Source organism: Manacus vitellinus, unplaced genomic scaffold (assembly GCF_001715985.3).
Source record: "Manacus vitellinus isolate BGI_N305 unplaced genomic scaffold, ASM171598v3 scaffold_0_pilon, whole genome shotgun sequence".
Classification (NCBI taxonomy): domain Eukaryota; kingdom Metazoa; phylum Chordata; class Aves; order Passeriformes; family Pipridae; genus Manacus; species Manacus vitellinus.
Window position 1 is genome coordinate 9,309,159 of NW_021938789.1, and position 18,792 is coordinate 9,327,950.

The 18,792-nt window shown below is 36.2% G+C and overlaps 1 protein-coding gene across 2 annotated transcripts in view; it reads left to right on the top strand.

The window, feature by feature from the left end:
* Nucleotides 1-18,792, top strand: part of CC2D2A (coiled-coil and C2 domain containing 2A) — a 46,070-nt gene that overhangs the window by 12,428 nt on the left and 14,850 nt on the right. For both annotated transcript variants that reach the window (XM_029960721.1, XM_029960728.1), the window contains exons 10-21: nt 981-1,121; nt 1,538-1,694; nt 1,790-2,022; nt 2,949-3,126; nt 4,315-4,471; nt 5,596-5,743; nt 7,941-8,079; nt 8,837-9,040; nt 12,664-12,756; nt 14,436-14,527; nt 16,369-16,536; nt 17,998-18,103. In XM_029960721.1, coding sequence (XP_029816581.1) covers nt 981-1,121; nt 1,538-1,694; nt 1,790-2,022; nt 2,949-3,126; nt 4,315-4,471; nt 5,596-5,743; nt 7,941-8,079; nt 8,837-9,040; nt 12,664-12,756; nt 14,436-14,527; nt 16,369-16,536; nt 17,998-18,103 — 1,816 coding nt within the window. The remainder of the gene's footprint in view (nt 1-980; nt 1,122-1,537; nt 1,695-1,789; nt 2,023-2,948; nt 3,127-4,314; nt 4,472-5,595; nt 5,744-7,940; nt 8,080-8,836; nt 9,041-12,663; nt 12,757-14,435; nt 14,528-16,368; nt 16,537-17,997; nt 18,104-18,792) is intronic.

Consider the following 18,792-nt stretch of genomic DNA (forward strand, 5'->3'; position numbering starts at 1 on the left):
CTCATGTCTTTAAGTTTCATCTTCTAGCTTCATCTGGTAGACAAAAAAGAAAAGGTTGTTAAGCTGCATGGATAGTAGTATTCAAACTGCTAGCTAATGAAGTGGAGAAATTACTCATATTGCTTTCTGAAAAGTCTGTATTTCTTAGTTACTTATTTTGGCTGAATTTGCTTATCCTTTTAAATGAGGCGTTGTGTATTTCTTCTCTCATCTCTTAGTTTCAGTCTTCCACATTCTCTGAATAATACAAGTAGTAATGTGTGGTAATAATACAAGTAGTAATCTTTCTTTTTTTTTAAATGACATGATTTTTATTAGACATGTTTATCTACAAAGATAGTACTGGAAACAACCTGTGCTTGTGCTGCATGCACATTTCCATGGGAGGTGTGTGTTGGTCATTAAAAGTGCTAATGAATAGCTCTTTTACAAACAGATTAGAGGATGGAAATGTGAAATACCAGTACTGAGACAGAAAAAGGCCATGTTAATTTTGTTTCTTTTAAGAACCTTGTAGGGCTTTCAGAGAACTTATATTACTGCATTACTTCATCTCTGCAAGTCCTTTTTACTGGAGCTAGAAGCACATGAAGTTTAAAACATCTTTTGTAATGTGTGCATGTAATAAGCACTACTCCCTAGCAGCAGTGTAGGTTTCCTGGGCTGTTGTTTACATGAATTGACTTTAAAATATTTTTAATTACATGCAGCTGTAATAAGCGTTTCCGAAAACTTTGAGATCTCTAGAGAATGAACTTAATTGAAATCAGATTGTTTGAAATGCAAGAGACTGGAGTACAGAAGGAAATCAAATCCTGCCATCTTCAAGTCTGAGTTTTATGCTCCTTGGATTTAAACCACTGCAACCATCAATCAAATTGAAACCCACATCCCTTGGCTTCTGGTATCCAAAGTTTTTTATCTGTTCCACTGAGTTAGACAGTTCTGATTGATTTGGTGCTGTGTATGTATATTTCTAGAGAAACCAGAAGACTTCGTGATGCTGAACAAGAAAAAGACAGAATGTTGCTTAAGACCATTATCAAAGTTTGGAAACAAATGAAATCCCTCCGTGACTTTCAGAAGTTCACTAACACACCCATGAAACTTTATTTGAGGAAGTATGTTTTGATAACACTTTTTGTGCTTCATTTGCTAGCAGTGGAATTGCAATAAGATTAATTAATTTGGGAACTTACAATTCTGATATGAAGGGTGAAGTAAGACTTTGAGTAGTGTCTGGCACTGTTTGAGCCTGCCACTGTTCTTTTTGAGTTTAGGGAAGAGGGAAGGTTAAAATAACAAGTAATTACTGTAACAGAAAGGAAATGAGTAAAGAAAGAGTAATTATATTAGTTCTGTGTAATAACTATCTGCTATCAACTCCTAGACTATCTATGCTAGTATTTTTAAAGAGAATACACCTTTGATATAATGAAATCAATTCATGGAGAAGTAGATTTCTATTATCTATTAGAGGCTTAATTGTAGCCCTTATGTTATTTTATGCAACATGTTAATAGTTGTTGTTTTGAAGGGAAGAGGTTGATCAGCAATCAGATGAGAAAGCATATGAAGCAGAAATTCAGGCTGAGATAAAGGAATTACTAGAAGAATATATGGAAGAATATGAAAAGAAAATGGAGGAGTATAAAACTGAGCTACAAGACTGGAAGTCCTGGAAGAAGATGCAGGTTTGTTTAAATCATTCAGTTTCACGAAGAATAAAATTATTACTAAATGTGTTAGGAAACAAGTTCAGTAAGAACATTATTATTTTTATACGCAGAAGTCCAAGAAGAAAAAAAAGAAAAAAGACATTAATGAAGATGAAGAATCAGAAGATTATGATTTTGATGAGGAACGTATAAAACCCATCCCACCTAAAATGGCTAGTAGACTGGAAATAGAGCAGCAGGTTAGGGAAAAAGCTGACAGCTGCAGAAGGAAACCTGGAGAGCCTGTTCTAATTCCTGAGCTGGTCCTCTCAGGAAACATAACTCCAACTGAGGAGTGCCCTCGGTAAGATAAATGTTGGCCTGCAAATTACCTTGTTTATGATTTTCTGCTGCTATTTATCAATTGGCTGTTTATACAACTTCAGAAGCATGAGCTCACCATTCTATTTAGCCTAGTGATGAAACTTCTGCTTCTGAAGGTGATATAACTTAATTTGTTTTCAAGTCATATGTAACCTTGTATACAGTGGACTTAGAGAATGCATGTCTGCCTATTCCGTTTGAACCTTCTGATGTTCCTTGAGCATCTGCATAGAACAGTGGTGTAGATATCAAGAAGCTGTTTTCAGTGTAGAGTCTAGGTCACTTCAGTCAGAACTGCTCTCACTAGCTAGTCCTTTACACCAGGTCTGTGCTGTAGTCAACAAGGGGAAAATAAAGAAATTGTGTAGTAAACCAGAGATTTCACTGTGGATAAAATAAATAAATAAATGTACTTGTTTTATGTTAGTTTCCACATTTACAGACACAATTTCACATACATCTACTATAAATTTCAGTAATTTGAAAACTGCTTTGTTTTGTACTTATTTGGCAAATAGCTTCATCAGGGAATACTGCTTGGCTGTTCTACTCCCAGTGATTAAAAACTTCAATATCTTAACTCAATTTGATATAATTTGTTGTGCTTTGGAGGAAAGGAGTAGAAGAGAATTTTTTTTCCTAAATAACTTCTTTTATATGAAGGTAGCTTTAGTAGACCCAAAATTTTTCTTGTTCATTTTTAAATCATTTTGTATTCCTGAGAAGATAAAACAACTGTTAAATAATATTTTAAAGTCATTCCTGTGTAGTGACCTTTTTGGAAGAATACCATCCTTATTTAAGTGGGTTCTGTTTCCTTGCGAGAAATCAGTTTATTATTAAAAATAACCAAATAATAAAAATGTTATTAAAAATTATATAACAGCTTGTTTGACATATTTACAGAGCAGAAGTTTTGCGACGGGAAGATGTGAAGAAACGCTCAGCATTTATAAAAGTCCTTTTCAACTCCAAAGAAGTGTCAAGGACTGTTACCCGACCAATAAGTTCTGATTTTAGAGTTCATTTTGGACAGATTTTCAATTTACAAATAATCAATTGGCCAGAGAGTTTGAAACTACAGGTAGATGATTTATCATGGTAACTTTTAAAAAGATGATATGAAATGTAATTACTCCTCTAATGCTTGTGTTTTGCTCTATGGTAGTGTCATAAAGAGTAAAAAACCTGTAAAAGACCTTTTGTAAATCATCAATGTTATGCTCCTTCTTTGCTTCTCCAATCACAAACTTTTAATGTTGCTGCTACATTTTTGATTCTTCTGCTTTCTGTATGTATAGAACATGATGTGGGTTGCTTGGGAGAAATTAAATAATTGGAATGTGATTAAGTATGTTAGTGGGTCAGCCTCTTAGTTTTAGAAAATTAGTGTTGCAGATAAAATTGCTATAGTGGTCTTCTTAAAACATCATTGTCTACACAGTAAAACCATCATAATGTTTACTGGAGGGGGATAAGAAAAAAAAAAGTCATTGCTGATAATGTCCATAACTGCACTTGACTTGATCAGCAGTGCAGTTAAGTCAAACCACAACCACCCTCGTACCAAGTATGAATTAATAAATTATTCACCTGAGTACTTTTCAGAATTAATACAAGGTATTTTTAGGGAGAACCAGAATCAGGATCCTACTTCTTCTGTTAGATGACTCCTCCAGTTAGGTAACCACTGGTAGTTCAGGGGAGAGCATATACCCCTTGTCTGTTCCATTTATTTAATTTCAGTTTTATATCAATTAAAAAGGAAAAGGAATACCATCTTCTTGGATTAAAAACATCTGAATGCAGAAATCACTTACATCAGTCTGAGCCTGCAGCTGACCAGGAAAGAGGGAAGCAGCCTGCAGTGCTGCCAGAATGGGGACTGTGTGCCATACCCTGCCTTTTGTGGAAAGGGAGAATTACTGAGGCAGAATCCCTCCAGAATCTTCCTCTAATGCCAGCAACTGTCACAAGCAGTTGCATATTGTACAGTGATGCTCTTTAAAGCCTAGAGTTTGTCATACTGTTCTCAGGTGCATTAGAAAGGTGAAAAGGATATACTTTTAAGAAGAGTTCAGATCAAGTTAGCTGCTGGTAGCTGAAATGTCTGCTAACTGGATATTTTAGGAGGTAAATTAATACAGTTACCTGAAATTATTTATTTCATGCTTAAGTCATAGTAAAACTTTTTGTCCAAATACCCTACAATATGTTTTCATTGTATACTCATGTAAATTTTTCACTATGTCTGTCACTGCGTTTTTTCTAGATTTATGAAACAATGGGTATGAGCAGTAGCACTTTGTTGGCTGAGGTATTCATACCTGTTCCTGAGACTGCAGTTCTGACAGGCAGCACTCCTCTGGAAGAAATAGAGTTCAGCAGCAATCAGCGTGTGATGTTGGACCACGAAGGAGTTGGGAGTGGTAGGGAGTCTTGTCTTCCTCACTTCAGTGTTTCTCATTTGCTGAAACTGTGTAGCAGTAAGAGGTTGGAGAATGTTTCAGAGTAAATTCTTTTAAAAGCACTTACAGCTTCTGTAACTGGATCTTATATAGTAGTCATGATCCTTATTACTGAAATTTGCCGTGGAATTTTTATCTCTCACTAATTTTAAGCTCTGTACAGTAAAAATGTGTGTGTTTATTATTTGGCTTGTAATATTAATGGAGCTTTACTAGCTGCAAAAGATGTTTGGATCTTTTTGAGCATTTAAGTAATCAGGACTCTGATACTGCAGAGCAAGCACATACTAATTATTGTGGTTCCAATGATTTTGATGTTTTAAATCAGCAAAGAACTGTCTGTAGAAGTGCATATGCAGAGTAATTATCTTCCTATTTGCTTGGCTGACAACCTGCACACACCTTATCCCTGGGACTTTAGAAAGATAAGCCAAGGGAAAGATAGGAAAAAGGGAAACAAGAAGACTACATAGTAGCATATGGAACTTTCAAGTTTATATAAAAGTTTGAACAGCATTGTGAGATGAATGAGTTGCTTAAATTCACTATATATGAAATACAGATAAAACTAGAGCAGAATAGGTAAAAAGCTGAGGAAAAGAAATGTGGTAAAAAAATTGGTACAGCAAATGTATGTGTAAATGTCATTGACTGTGATGACCATCTCTACAATTGTGTGTCACAAAGCTTTAGGACTGACTTTTCAGTCATACATAATACTTTTGACTCTGAATTTCTGTTTTGTTAATAACAGTATGCTGAATCTGAAAACTACCAGAAATATTAAGTGGTGTTCATCTGTGGGGGGAAAAAAAAAGAGATTTTGGCATAGCTTTCAAGGCTTAGCCTTTCGTTCCAATGCAAATGGAATGCCTTTCTGTAGGTGTAATGGAATCTTTCACTTATTTCTCTTTATTAGAGCAGAGTTCTTCCCCACAGCATGCAGCAGAATTGCTTCACATTAACCCACTTACATAAAGGCACAGGTTATTTGAGTGCTCATTTCCAGGAAATATTTTTAAAAATGTTTAGACACTGTGTTTGAATGCGTAAATATACTACTTTGGATTTTTCTCCCTTGATAGGTGTGTCCTTTTCCTTTGAAGCTGATGGCAGCAACAAAATGACTCTAATGACCTCTGGGAAAGTATCCAATAGTGTCTCTTGGGCAGTTGGAGAAAAAGGAATCCCCTTAATTCCTCCCATATCTCAGCAAAACACAGGCATTCCAAGGTAATATGATATGAATTTTTAGTGATTCATGGGAAACTGATTATACTAGTGTTAAAAAAAAATAGATTTTCATAATCCAGAATTTACATAATCTTTTTCCTTAAGTTTGGAATTTTTAGTTTGCCCTGTAACCCCCTGCAGATATCTTAGGGCACATGTTTTTGGTTAATAGATTTTAGGTAGAAATTTTACTTTTTAGCATATTTTTTCTAGATAGCATTAAAGTTAAACTCAAGCCGATTAATTCAATTTTATTATTTTCTAATAGGAAGTGAATATATTGTCAAGGAACCTTCCTGTAATCATTTTGCTAAGAACAGAGACTCCAGCTCTTTCTTATCTGAAGTGCATTTGGAGATGCTGTTTGGACACATGCTTTAACTGCCTTTTCTGCTGTCATTAATGATAAAAATTATATTATGAAAGCAGTAGAAGTTAGTATGGGGGGTTGACTCTGTTGGTGATTTTATCAGTGGAAAATTGTCATCTGTCAGATCATTCCAAGATAATACTATTCCATGATTTTTCTCCATGGGAAGGATGTGGAACTGCAGAAATGAGTATATTATTACATTCAAAACAATATAATTTGCCCTGTGGCTGCAAGTTGGATACTGTAGATTATTTGTCCATTTTGTTGCTTTTATATAATTCCATAAAGTCAAGGAGATGATACACAAAGTCTGCTTTTGTAATGTTCTCAGGTACCTTCACTGCCCTATACTTATTAATACTGAGCAATTATTTCTGCCAGCTGATTAGTTTGTGTCGGATTTTTATTTATTTAGAGGCTAGGCACTGGCCTACAAATCACTCTGTTACTATATTTGACCAAAGCTGCAGCCACTCAAGTATTTTGCAGGTCAGCTCGTTGATAACCTGCTGACTTCAGTGAGACTAGAATAGTGTGAGATTTAAACAAAAAGATGGATTCTCAAAGGCTAACTTTAAACTCTGGAGACTAATCACTGTAGTAAATGGAAAACTGAAGAATTACAAAAGGAAGTTAGCTGTAAAACACTCTTCTTTGAATCATCTTCTGCAGATGAACAGTTCTCTGTGACTTTCCATTGTCTGTTGGGAAAGTCAGAGACAAGATTTTCATGACTAATGTTACTTTTTGCTGCCCATGAGCTTTTCAGCACAGCTGTGATTCTGTGTGCATGTGTTCAAGATCAGTGCCTAAAGATAGCCTTGATGTTACCACTTTACCTGCTGCTGCAGTAACTGCTGGATATTTGGCTGATTCTAAAAGACCCATAAGTTCTTGAAAATACTCAAGTCAATAGAGAACAAAGACTCAAATTAGCACCCCTAACAGGAAAAGGGGCAATATTCACTCCTGTGGTGTTTCCATGTCCTGAGGTGTTGGATTTATGTGGCAAGGTTTGGGTAACAGTGGGGCTTCAGAGATGGCGTCTGTGAGAAGGTGCCTGAAGCCTGGTGAGCATGTCAGCGTACATATGGTCTCCAAACTACTTATCATACTTCCTTGCCTCCTGTGAATCCCAAGAAACTGAGCAGGAGCATCCAAAGGATAGGGAGTGGAGCTGAGACTCGTAGTTACAGGGAGGACCAAAAGCAGGGCTGTGCCACAAGAGAGAAGGTTGCAAGGGTTTCCCAAACACAGGCAGTGTCCTTGCCAGCCTGCATGCAGTCTGGACATGACAGGCGGAGCAGAGTGCTAGCAGTAGTATGGCAAGGGGATGAATCAGGCCACAGGGTCTATCCAGAAACAGCAGGGAGGGGCAGAGACAAGGGCTATAATGTGGGGCTGGGAGCACCATCCAGGAGACAGATCAAAGACAGGAGCTAAGATACAGTACAAGCAAGGACTGTACATCCCAGTTCTTTGTCAAAGCTTTTATGTTAACTTTCATGCTGTGAGGCAATTTACCTTCTTACTTGCTAGTAAGCAGCAACATGGAATAGCATAGGTATATCATAAATGTATCAGTAAGCACCTTATTACATTGTATAAAAGTTCTCTTCCTCTGGTTCCCTCATATTTCCCTTTTACTTGGCTTTGAAATTGATCATTCCCTCAGTTGCATAGCTACAGCTAAGAATTGTGTAAATTTACTGTTCAGGTTGTGGGGAGCTTTTTGATTTTCTCTAAGATTGTTTTAAATACTCCTTTTATATTGCTAAATCATATGTGTTTTAGATGTAAGTTCTGCCAATTCTGTCTTTCTAGTGCTTTAAAAAATATTGATGCTATTGCATCCATTGGCACCTCAGGCTTAACTGATATGAAGAAACTAGCTAAGTGGGCAGCGGAAGCAAAACTTGATCCAAATGACCCAAACAATGCAGCTCTGATGCAGCTGATCATGGTAAGTGGTATTTTCAGAGCTGTAGGGCTAATGGAGCTGTGAAACTCCTAGTCACCAGTACCTCCCCAGACAATCTGCATGCATGCCAGCGTGGTACCAGCATTTGAATTTGTGATGGGCATATTTGTGTGAGTGTTAAGAAGCAAAATGTCTACTAAAAATGTGATTTATGAGTCCATTTAGTAGTGGGTTGTTTATGTATTAATGAGCATGATTCAATAATCCATTCAGGAGTGGCAAAAAATAGATATAAAGAAATGCACACACTGACTAATTTATAAATTAAAAACAAAATGCAGATTTTGAGTTTGTTGTTTCCTTAAAGCACAGGGGAATTCCCAGCCTACTTGTATGGTACTAAATAGGAAGTTGCTCATTAGTAACAATTGCACCAAGAGATCTAGTGTGTTGTAGAAGCTTCAGCTTTTCTAAACAACACATTGGGGAGCTATTTAGGTGGCTGAAGTTGTGTAAATGGATTGCCTTTACAGTACAGCTCCCTAGATCATTCTGTGGTGTCATAGTTTTCATACTCTAATCTTTTGTTTATGATGCAGGGAAATAGAATTTTATTGTATTCTATAGTATCTAATCTTATATACTTCGCTCAGCAAAACCCTACTTTAAAACACTCGGTGTTTCAGTCTTTGTGATCCATCTCGATTGCTTTTGCTTAAAATGAGCATCCTTGCAATCTGCAGGTAAGACTTACTTACAAAAGTTATATGGAAAATTTTTAATTTCTTTACTAATTTAGGTTGCTACAAGCAGAGAGGCACAGGTTCCTGATTTCTTCAGGTTGGAACAGTTGCAGCAAGAATTTAATTTTGTTTCTGATGAGGAGTTCAACAGATCAAAGAGATTCCGACTCTTGCGGCTCAGAAGTGGGGAGGTGGCAGAGTTCCGAAACTATAAGCAAGTCCCTTTACATGAACGAGAAATCAGTGAGAAAATCTTCCAGGTAGTATGTTATCTGAAATATTTCTTTTCTAGTTTTAATGCTAATAATATTGCAGTAATAATAGTTCAATTAAGTCAAATTATCCTTTTAAAGAATATAGAGCTATGCTGACCATGAAAAAAAATGAGAATTTTATTCCTTCAGTCTTTTCTAGTGGTATTTTAATCTAATTAAGATAGCTTCTTTCCGAGGCAGTTGTTCACTGTGTGAAAAGGAAAATAAAACAGAAAAACTGCGATAGACACAAATGTTCTAAGATAGTTTTTGTTAAAGGTATGAGACTTTTTTTTCAGAAGGATTTCAGATTTAGAAAGGTAATGCAGAGATAATTCAGGCTTAGGCTTATTAGCTTTTGAGCCCTTTTTGTGGAGACTGTTGGAAGCAATGACTAGCAAGAATGAAAACCTTTTTATGTTTTACCATAGTCTGTGTTACAGATATTTCTGTTTTAGTACATTGCTCCAATTAGCTTACCCCATCCTTGCCTGTCTGTTAATTACCTTACTGAAATGCAATGTGTGCATTTTTTTTATTTGGGTCATACTTCAATTATTTTTATCTCGACTCCATTATTAGTGCTAAGTCATGCATTCTTTTGTTCTTTAGCAGTTTATGTAGCTAAGGAGCATTTGACTGTGCTCATTGCCTTAACAGGAGCAGAATCATCTCAGATTCTGGCACTGCTGTTTCATCCCTACTTCTTCTTATATAAATTTATATGAAAAAATTCTTTCTTCCTTTTCTATTGGATTATATATATTTTTAAAAATATTTATTATTCAATCGTGTCTTGGTCTTTACAATAAATATTTTTACTTTTTAAATTTTAGATTAGTTTTGTATGTTTATTTAAAGATGTGCATCTTTAACGTACATCTTTGCTGTACATTTCTGATCCAGTTGATTTTATGGGCTAATTTTATTCTTTCATGTTGTCATTCAAAGTTCAAAAACCACAGTTTAAGAATTCTTTTTGTGGGTTTTTTTCTTTCATTAAGTATTAATTGGATGAAGTCATGATTGCCCATTCTAGATTCATTTTATATGATGTGATCTTCAAAACTAAGTTTAAAGTGGTATTGTTCCTAGTTGGTTTACTAGCTATTTGGCAAAGAAGTATGAAAATTCATAGAATCATGGAAATACTATTTGGAAAATATTATCTGGAGGTCATCTGGTCCTGCTTTCCACTAAAGTGGTGGAACTGTTGCCAGCACTAGATGAAGTCATCTGTGTATTTGTCTAGCTAAGTCTTGAAAATCTCTAAATGGGAGATTCCACAGCCTTTCTGGATAACCTGTTCCAGTGCTTCACTATCCTTCCAGTGATTGTTTAAAAAAAAAACAAACACAAAACCAACAAAAGCCACCAAACCAAAACAAAAACCAGAAAAAACCCAAACAAACAAAAACCACCAAAAAAAAAAAAGTCCTGTCCAACCTGAGCTTTGCAAGTTGTATTTAATGGCTGTTTTCCCTTGTTATACTGTCTGAAACTGGAGAGATGAGTTTGGCACCCTCTCCTTTTTAAGTGCTCCTCAACTTGTGGGCCCATACTGCATTGCTCATTAATCTCTTCCTCACCAGTCTGGTGAATTTGAACATCTTGTCCAGTGCAAGAAAGACGCTGAAATACTGGAGCAAGTCCAGTACAGAGCTATCAGAATATATACAGGGCTGAAGCACATGACCTACAAGGAAAGGCAGAAAGGACTGCAGGCAAGGCTGAGGGAGTATCTTACCACTTCCTTCAAGAACTGAGCAAGATGGTGCAGAGAAAACAGTCAGACTCATCTTAGAGGTGAGGTAATAATAGACACAAGTTACTACAAGAAAATTCCGGTTAGATATAATGGAAACATTTTTCACAAAGAATGTATCCAAGTTCTAGAACACATTGTCCAGCAAGTTTGTAGACTTGTCATCTCTAGGGATACTGAAAATTCACCTGGCAAAAGCCCTGAGCATCCTGACTGGAGTTGTTCTGGCTCTGAGTGAGAGTTTGGATGAGACCACCAGAAGGTTCTCCCAACCTACATTATTCTAAGATTCTGACCTCTTCTTGTAGGTCATGTTCTCTAGGCCTCTGACTGCTTTAGCAATCCCTTAGTGCACCCCATCTAGTTTCTCCACATGCCTCTTGAACTGACAGCTGCAAACTGGATGCATTATTTCAGGCATGCCCCCCCACACAAGTGTCAAGCTGGAGGAGCTGGTGATTTCCCTAGAAAGATGCTAAAAGAACATGTTGTTGTTGTCATTAAACCATAACCCCCACATTTTTTTTCAATATGTCTGTTATTCTTCTGGTTGCTTTCCAGTTTGTGGTAGCACATGAAGTTGCTCCACCCTCAGTACAGAACTTTACCTTTTTTTATTTAGTGCTTCAGTTTTCATAGTCTCCAATTATCAAGAGCCCTCTGAACTGTGGTTCAGTCAGTTGTTGTATTAACCACTCTTCCTAATCGAGTATCGTTGGTTAAATTTCTGACAGTGTATGGTGTCTCCTTATCCAGGTCACTGGTGAAGAAACTAAATAATGCTGGCCCTATAATTGATCCCAGGGGCACTGTGCTATTTAAGGGACACTAACTAGACATTGAGCTGTTCATCCTTAAAGTTAGAGCTCAGACCTGAAGATTAATTTTACTGAGTACTTTTACATGATTAACTAGCTATGGTTCTAAAGCCAGTGGGATTTGCAGGTTGCGATTAAGTTGCAGATCCTGGGAGACCCTCCTGATTTGTAAGCTCTGGTTTTTGCTTGGAAGCAGAGTGTCAGCTCTAGCCTTTTCTTAATTTATGAAACACTTTCCTAAACTTGTGAATAGAAGTTGCATCTGTCAGCACAGCTTTCACTGTAGTCCACCAGAGTAGTAACACAACCCTGAGAAATATCTCATCAACATACTTCTCCCCAGGAACCAAGTAAATCTTTTTCTTGTGGTGGTACCCAAGATTCATCTCAGCCCCTCAGTTAGGCTACAGAGTCTTCATCAAACCTCAGGCAAAGCCAAATCTTCACACTCTGGCTTCTTCTTAAAGAGCTTTTACTTTCTCACAATGTACAAAGAAGATTTTTGTTATGCTATTAAATCTCTTCGATATTTTTTTTCTCAACAAACTACCAAAAGTAGAATTTCTTTGAGTTTTATAGTCTATGAAAAGTAGTTGCTAGTTACTTGAAAAGTAGTTACTTGTAATAAAACACAGTTAAGATTTGAGATCAACTTTCATGAATGCTGCATCATTTCTGTTTATAAGGGATTCTTCCTATTGCAGCTGCAGTAAGAGAAGCCACTTCCAGTTCAAATGGAATTTCAGTTTATAGCAGCAGGTCAAAGTTCAGCTTTAAAAGAAGGGAGGGAAATCTTCAGGTAATCCTCCATGGTAATTTAAACCACATGAATCTTGTAACTTAATGGAATTCTTGTCTCTATTCATGGAAGTTTAGCAGTGCTATTACTTTATACATAACATTAAAAATAGCTTTATAAACATCTGATGTCTGTTGTGGTTTACTGTGATCCCTACATTAATATTAATTAAATAGTTACCATTTTTCTTGTGTGTAATAAAGTTCTGAATATATATTGAATCACAAACTCTAGTAAATATCTTTAGGACTATGAGAAGAGACTGCAAGAGAGGGATGTGATTGACAGCAAAAATTATCTAGATGCACACAGAGCGATTGTTGCCAACTATCTACAGAAGGTAAGATGCTAAAAATATGGATCCACCATACTTCTGTAAGGCCACGTGTTGCTCCTATACTTGGACACTTTTATTTCCATGAATACTAAAAACCTGATTCATCTCTAAACATGACCTACCTATCTTTAAAGTTCCAAATTGGGTCTGAAACTGGTCTAATCGAACAAGTGGAGGTCTATGAAATTTCATGTTATTGAAAAAGATGTAATATAGAAAATGACCCGCCATTCTGGATTTTTCTAGCACTTCTATAAATTCTTCTTTGTTTCAGTGTCCCAGAGATTCATACTGTATCCCAGGAATTCGGTGATTTCCCTCTCTGCCCTATTTTCCTTGTTGTAAGCTGTGATGCTAAGAACTTAATTATCTCCATGAAAGTGGCCCTGACCACCATTAAAAGTCATTTAATTCAATACACAGTGTCTTGTCCTGCAGCCTAAGGCAGAGGGCATATCTTCCATCACATTACCTTCACTGTGGTACCCTTATCTTTTTTAATTTATTTTTCTAGTCTGTTCATTATGTTAGTTTGACAATCTCTTTAATCCTTAGAGGGAAAAAAATAGGAAAACAGCAGTCATCTAACCAAGAAAAGTTTGCAATTTCAGACTATTTTGGCAAAATAGCAAGTGCGAAATGTGGCTACCAGTTTCTTACCAGGAGTGGAAATACCAAAAAGTGTATCAAATCCTAGCCTGCCAGCAAAACATGAAACATGATGATAAGGTTGATTTAAAGTAGGACAAAACAAATTGTCTGCTAGAAAGAGTGGTTCGTGAAAGAACTAGACAATGAAGTGTTTAAATCTCCCAGGCAAGTGCCAAAGTCCAGATCCATTATGATAGTATAAAAAATTTATTTTTGACAAAGCTGTCATGTCTGTGTCAGCCCCATATGCTTTGCATGGTATCAAACATATGGTTGTTGCAATGCACTGAACAGTGGTGTGATAGTACAGAGTAACATATATTATGGTCCCTTTATTTGTCACTCTGTTAGATTAAATACAAGTAGCCTTTTTTAAAATAGCATTTGGGTATTTTACACTTTTAGAAATTGTCAGATGTGCTTGAAAATTAGATTGCTCACATCAGAACTGAAATTCATTTCACTCTGAAATGTGATCATTATACGTCTGTCACTTCGGATTTTGTAATAGCACAGAATATAAGGGCATTTCTAGCATTAGTGGTAGGAAAAAACGACTAAGGCAATATTCTGTCAGTCTGCTTTCACACAGCTGTTGGGAGAAGAGGGAAGACTTTGATCTCTGCTTCACTCTATGGCCTCAGCATAGAAATGAAAGGAGCTAAGGATTTTAAACATTTGCTCAAAATCATAGTGTTTGTAATACAGGCTTCATCAGTTGTTCTGCAGTCCAAAGTATTCCTTTTGTTCCCCTTAACTTGTACCATATAGATTTCTCTACAGCCTTTTCTGCAACTTCATTTAGATGTGGAAAAGAGATGTCTGGTAGTGTAATTTATCATTATGATTGTTTCTGATAATGAGCTGTAAGCAGAAATTTTTTTTTGGACTGTGACCCTCTTAAAAGTGGGGAAAAAAATAAAGAATCTGTATTTGGATGTTTTGTTTGTGTTTAGTAGACAGAATGCAAATATTTGCAGTGGTTTTGGATTAGAAATGTACTTTTGGCTCTTCTCCCTCCTCATTCACAGGTTCGAGAATCAGTAATAAACCGTTTCCTCATAGCAAAACACCATTTCCTTCTCTCTGACCTTGTCAATGAAGAGGACATTCTGAGCCTGGGGTAAGGGAGCTATCTGTCTGTTCCAAATAAAAAAATTAATGTAAAACCATCTGATTTTTTCTTTTTTTTGCAAAGTGTGTTTATGTGACTAACTGACGTGATTTTGTGTTTAGTATAACATGTAAACTTCCAATCACTATGTACACCTCTGCCCATACAGACACTGTATTGATAAACAAAGTGTGTAAAAACTTTTGTAAGAAAAAGTCTGGTTTTGACAGAAGTAAAGTGATAACATGTAAATAAGATATAGAAGGATATAATGCATCGAACTGTGTGTGACCTGATAAACTGAGCATAGCCCAGCCAGATGGAATATTTTGAATTATCAGACAAGTGTCAGAGGTAGTAACACTACTACTGGTTCTGTAGGTGATGCTTACTTGGAGTCAGTGTCTATGCCTTACAAGTAACATGCAGTAGTTTTTTAGCAGTAATTTTCTTTATTTTTCTTCTCATGTATTTCTCTTTGCTGATGCTGAATGTTGTTTATGTTCAGAAAAGATACTGGGTTTGGAAATTACTGCTCTTTTTCTTTTAAGGTTATTGTTTCTTTTATTACTTAAGAACTTTCCTTGGATTTTTGTTCCAAATCCTATACTTATACCTTTTTACATTTATCAGTCATCACAGCGTAGCTGACTCTTAATTAGCATTGCTCACTTAAAATTTGTGTAAGTAAACAAGTTGTGAAAGTTATTTTTTTCTTTCATGTAGAAGTGGTGTCTGTTCACTATAAACACAACACTTATAATATTCAATGGTTTTCATCCTGCTGTATAAATCTAAACAGTCCCATCTGCTGGAGACACAGAGACTTGCTCTCTTTTATAAGAGTTTATCCTTTCTTTAGTTCATGTTTTTACATCACAGAATAGAAAAATCCAAACCAGACTATTATCAGCTGTTGGAGTTGTTTAAAATCAAATGCTTCATTGATATTTTCTAACCATTAATATTAATTTATATCAGATTCCATTTGCTGAGTTAAATGGCTAGTGAATTTAAAATACACCATGATTTGTTTAAAGCATTCACTTAGTGAGATAGTTCAGTAACTCATGGTTTTGTGTTATTTTAACAGTAATTACTCTGATTTTTTTTTTATTATGTATAAAAAAATACCTTAAAAAACCCCACCTGGATGCCTTGCTGTATAACCTGCTCTGGGTGACCCTATCTTGGCAGGGGGATTGGACTAGATCATCTCCAGAGATCCCTTCCAACCCTAACAATTCTGTGATTCTGTGAAATAATGCCATTGGCTATCAGTTTTTAAAGTGGATTTTGGATAGTCTGCAGTTGATATCATGATATGTAAAAATATATATCTTTATTTTATTTTCGTTTTCTTTTTCTTTGGTTCTGCTTTGCCTTGGGTTATAAGTTCTGAGGGTCCAGGGTATGTTGTGGTATTTTCATTCTGCTTCCTTTCTGTGGCCTATTGTTCACTGTATGTAGCTGTGTAGTTAGATTTTTGCCTCTTCCATACAGTGGTTATTGTCATCTGCTATATCCCTTGTTTATAGCACTGTAGTTTAGGTCTGTCTTGAAGCTGTGTAATTGTCTTGTTTGTATCTTACTCAGTTTTTGGGGGCGGGGGGGAACTGAACCAAACTTTTTTGCACATTGAAGTTATAATTTCTGAAATATAAGACAGAACTGGATTGTGCAGTACTAAACAACTGCAACATTTTGACATTTCAGAGAGTTTTGTTTGGCACAAGCAAGAGCATATATTTCCTTTTTCTGTTAGTGCATAATTTTCATGTGTGTCATGGAGACATTAGAATGCTGGATTTTGTGCAAAACTGACTGAATATCTGTTTTATGATTATTAGCATTTTGGGACTTGGCCTCTTCAAACTGGCAGAGCCAAAACGTCCATTAAGGCCAAGAAGAAAAGAAAGGAAGAAGGTCACAGCACAAAATTTGTCAGATGGAGACATAAAACTGTTAGTGAACATCATTAGAGCTTATGATATTCCAGTGAGAAAAACAGTGATGAGGTATGTTTAAATGCCTGTTTCCAGTACAGATTCATTTCTGGTTTCTGCTGGTTTGAGGACAGCTGAAGAAACTGATTTTGCAGTTCAGCCATATGTGTTTTGTTTTGATTCTCATGATAAAAACATACATTTGTCTTTTTATTAATCGTGATAAATAACTGATATTTTGTAAGTTTGTAGAATAATATGATCATTTTTCAGTAGTTGCTAAATTCAAAACATGTTTTACCAGAAACTGTGTTAATCTACTTGATGAAAAAGCTGCCTGAAAGATAAGTTGCAGCTTTGACAACATTATAACTCTGGTAATATCAGATGAATTATACCTTAAGCAAATCTCTTCATTATACTCAGGGCAATTTTTAATTCATAATCTCTTAACAAGTATTTAAAAAAATCCAGTTCTTCATGGTGGAATACTGTATTTGCCTCCTGAGTGTAGCATGTTGGTCTCCTTGATGAACTGTTTGTTTAAGTTAATAGACTGAGCCTGGTGTGGTTCTGACTAATTTTAAAGGTGACCTTTACCTTCAGGCACATTAAGGCAATGCCTGCACTGCATGATGCTGTGTCATGTACAGACACTGGAGTTCTGAACAGTGTGGTTCAGTTCCAGAAGCAATGTATTACTGCAGTGTTCTTTCTCTCTCTCCCCCAGTATGAATACACCTTGCATTTAACTACGAGGTGTTTTCAAGGTGGCCAATTACAGAATTTAGTGTCTTCTGCTGTTTTATCTTTTACTATAATAGAGATTCTGTTGGATTTCTGTAAATAAGTTGATACTGAGAAAAGCAATTCATATTAGAAACATGTGGACAGGAAAAAGAAGATGAAAATTTCAATTCATTAGCAATTTTACAAAAATAATTAGAACCCCTCCTAATCTTTTTGCATTATATGATCTCTTATTTTGAGCTGTTTACCATATGAATAGTTATTCTTTTATAATCTCTTAATGTGGTGCTGTTACAAAAAAATGTTATGTGGAAACAGTATGAAAGTAAACATTTTAATATTTATTTTCTTTTATTTCACTCATGAGTTGCCAAATCTGTAATATTCATATGGATTCAATTTTGCCATAAAGGCCTTGCCTAAAGACCATGAAGTCTACACTATTTATGAATTCTGTGGGGATTCAACTACTTGAACTTAAAAACTTAAAAACTTAAAAGCTCAAGGAGATTACATGGGGGAGGCAGAAAAAAAGTCTGGGGTAAGCTCTTCAGAAAAGAGTGCCTTCAGGCAGAAAGCCCTCTCTTGCTTGCTAGAACTATACACTGAATACCCCTTTCTGGCGTTGTTTTTGTGTTATTTGATGAAATAAATATCTACCCAAGGTAAAAATATCATGAGCATTTCCAGAATTCTGTATGGCTAATACAGAATGTGAGAGATTCATATTTTGTAATGAATTCTCTGTCTTTCCTGCTTGCTGTTGTGTGTTTCCTCCTGTAGCAAACTTCAACAACCATCGAAATCTTCAAGGTCCTTTAATGAGATGTTTGCAGCCTCTCCGTCAGCTCAGAGTCCAGCCAGTAGCCCAGACTGGGCATTCAACCAGGTATATTACAAACTAACATTTTCTGCGAGGTTGTGAGCGTTCCTCTGTTCCACAGACACTAACTTACACCATCAGAAGGGTATCTTATTGGTGAGGTTGGCTTGCCCACTCCTTCCTTGATCTCCAAAAGGAGAGTAAAGCCACAGAAGGTTCAGAGAAAGGCGATGAGGATGTCAGATACACAGAATGGTAACTGTTCAGTGAAAAATGATGGGGCTTGCAGCCAGAACACCAATGATTACAAGTAGAGGAGGAGGAATATAGTAGAAAGGCACAAAATCATGAGTCATATAGAGCCTGGATAGGGATTGATTATTTCCTGGCTCTGTAAGTACAGACATGAGGGATTGTCAAATTAAGCTGGTAGGAGTTAGGTTCAAAACAAACAGAAGGTTGTGATTCTTCATGCAGCAGTTGGTTGGTGCCCAGAGAAGTTGCTTATGTGTATTGTGGACAAAAGAGGTTTGTTTGTGTTGAAGTGAGTATTGGACAAGTATTTGGAAGAATGATCCATGGGGAGCTGCTAAATAGAAAAATCATTACAGACTTATGGAAGTCTTTCATCTGAAAACGTTTGAAGCCTAGGAGAGTAATAGGAAAAAATATCATACATGCCTGCTCAGTTCTTACTCTTCTGTTTGTGTTGGCTGCTGGCCATTTTCACAGCCTGCATTTTGGGTCCAGTACAC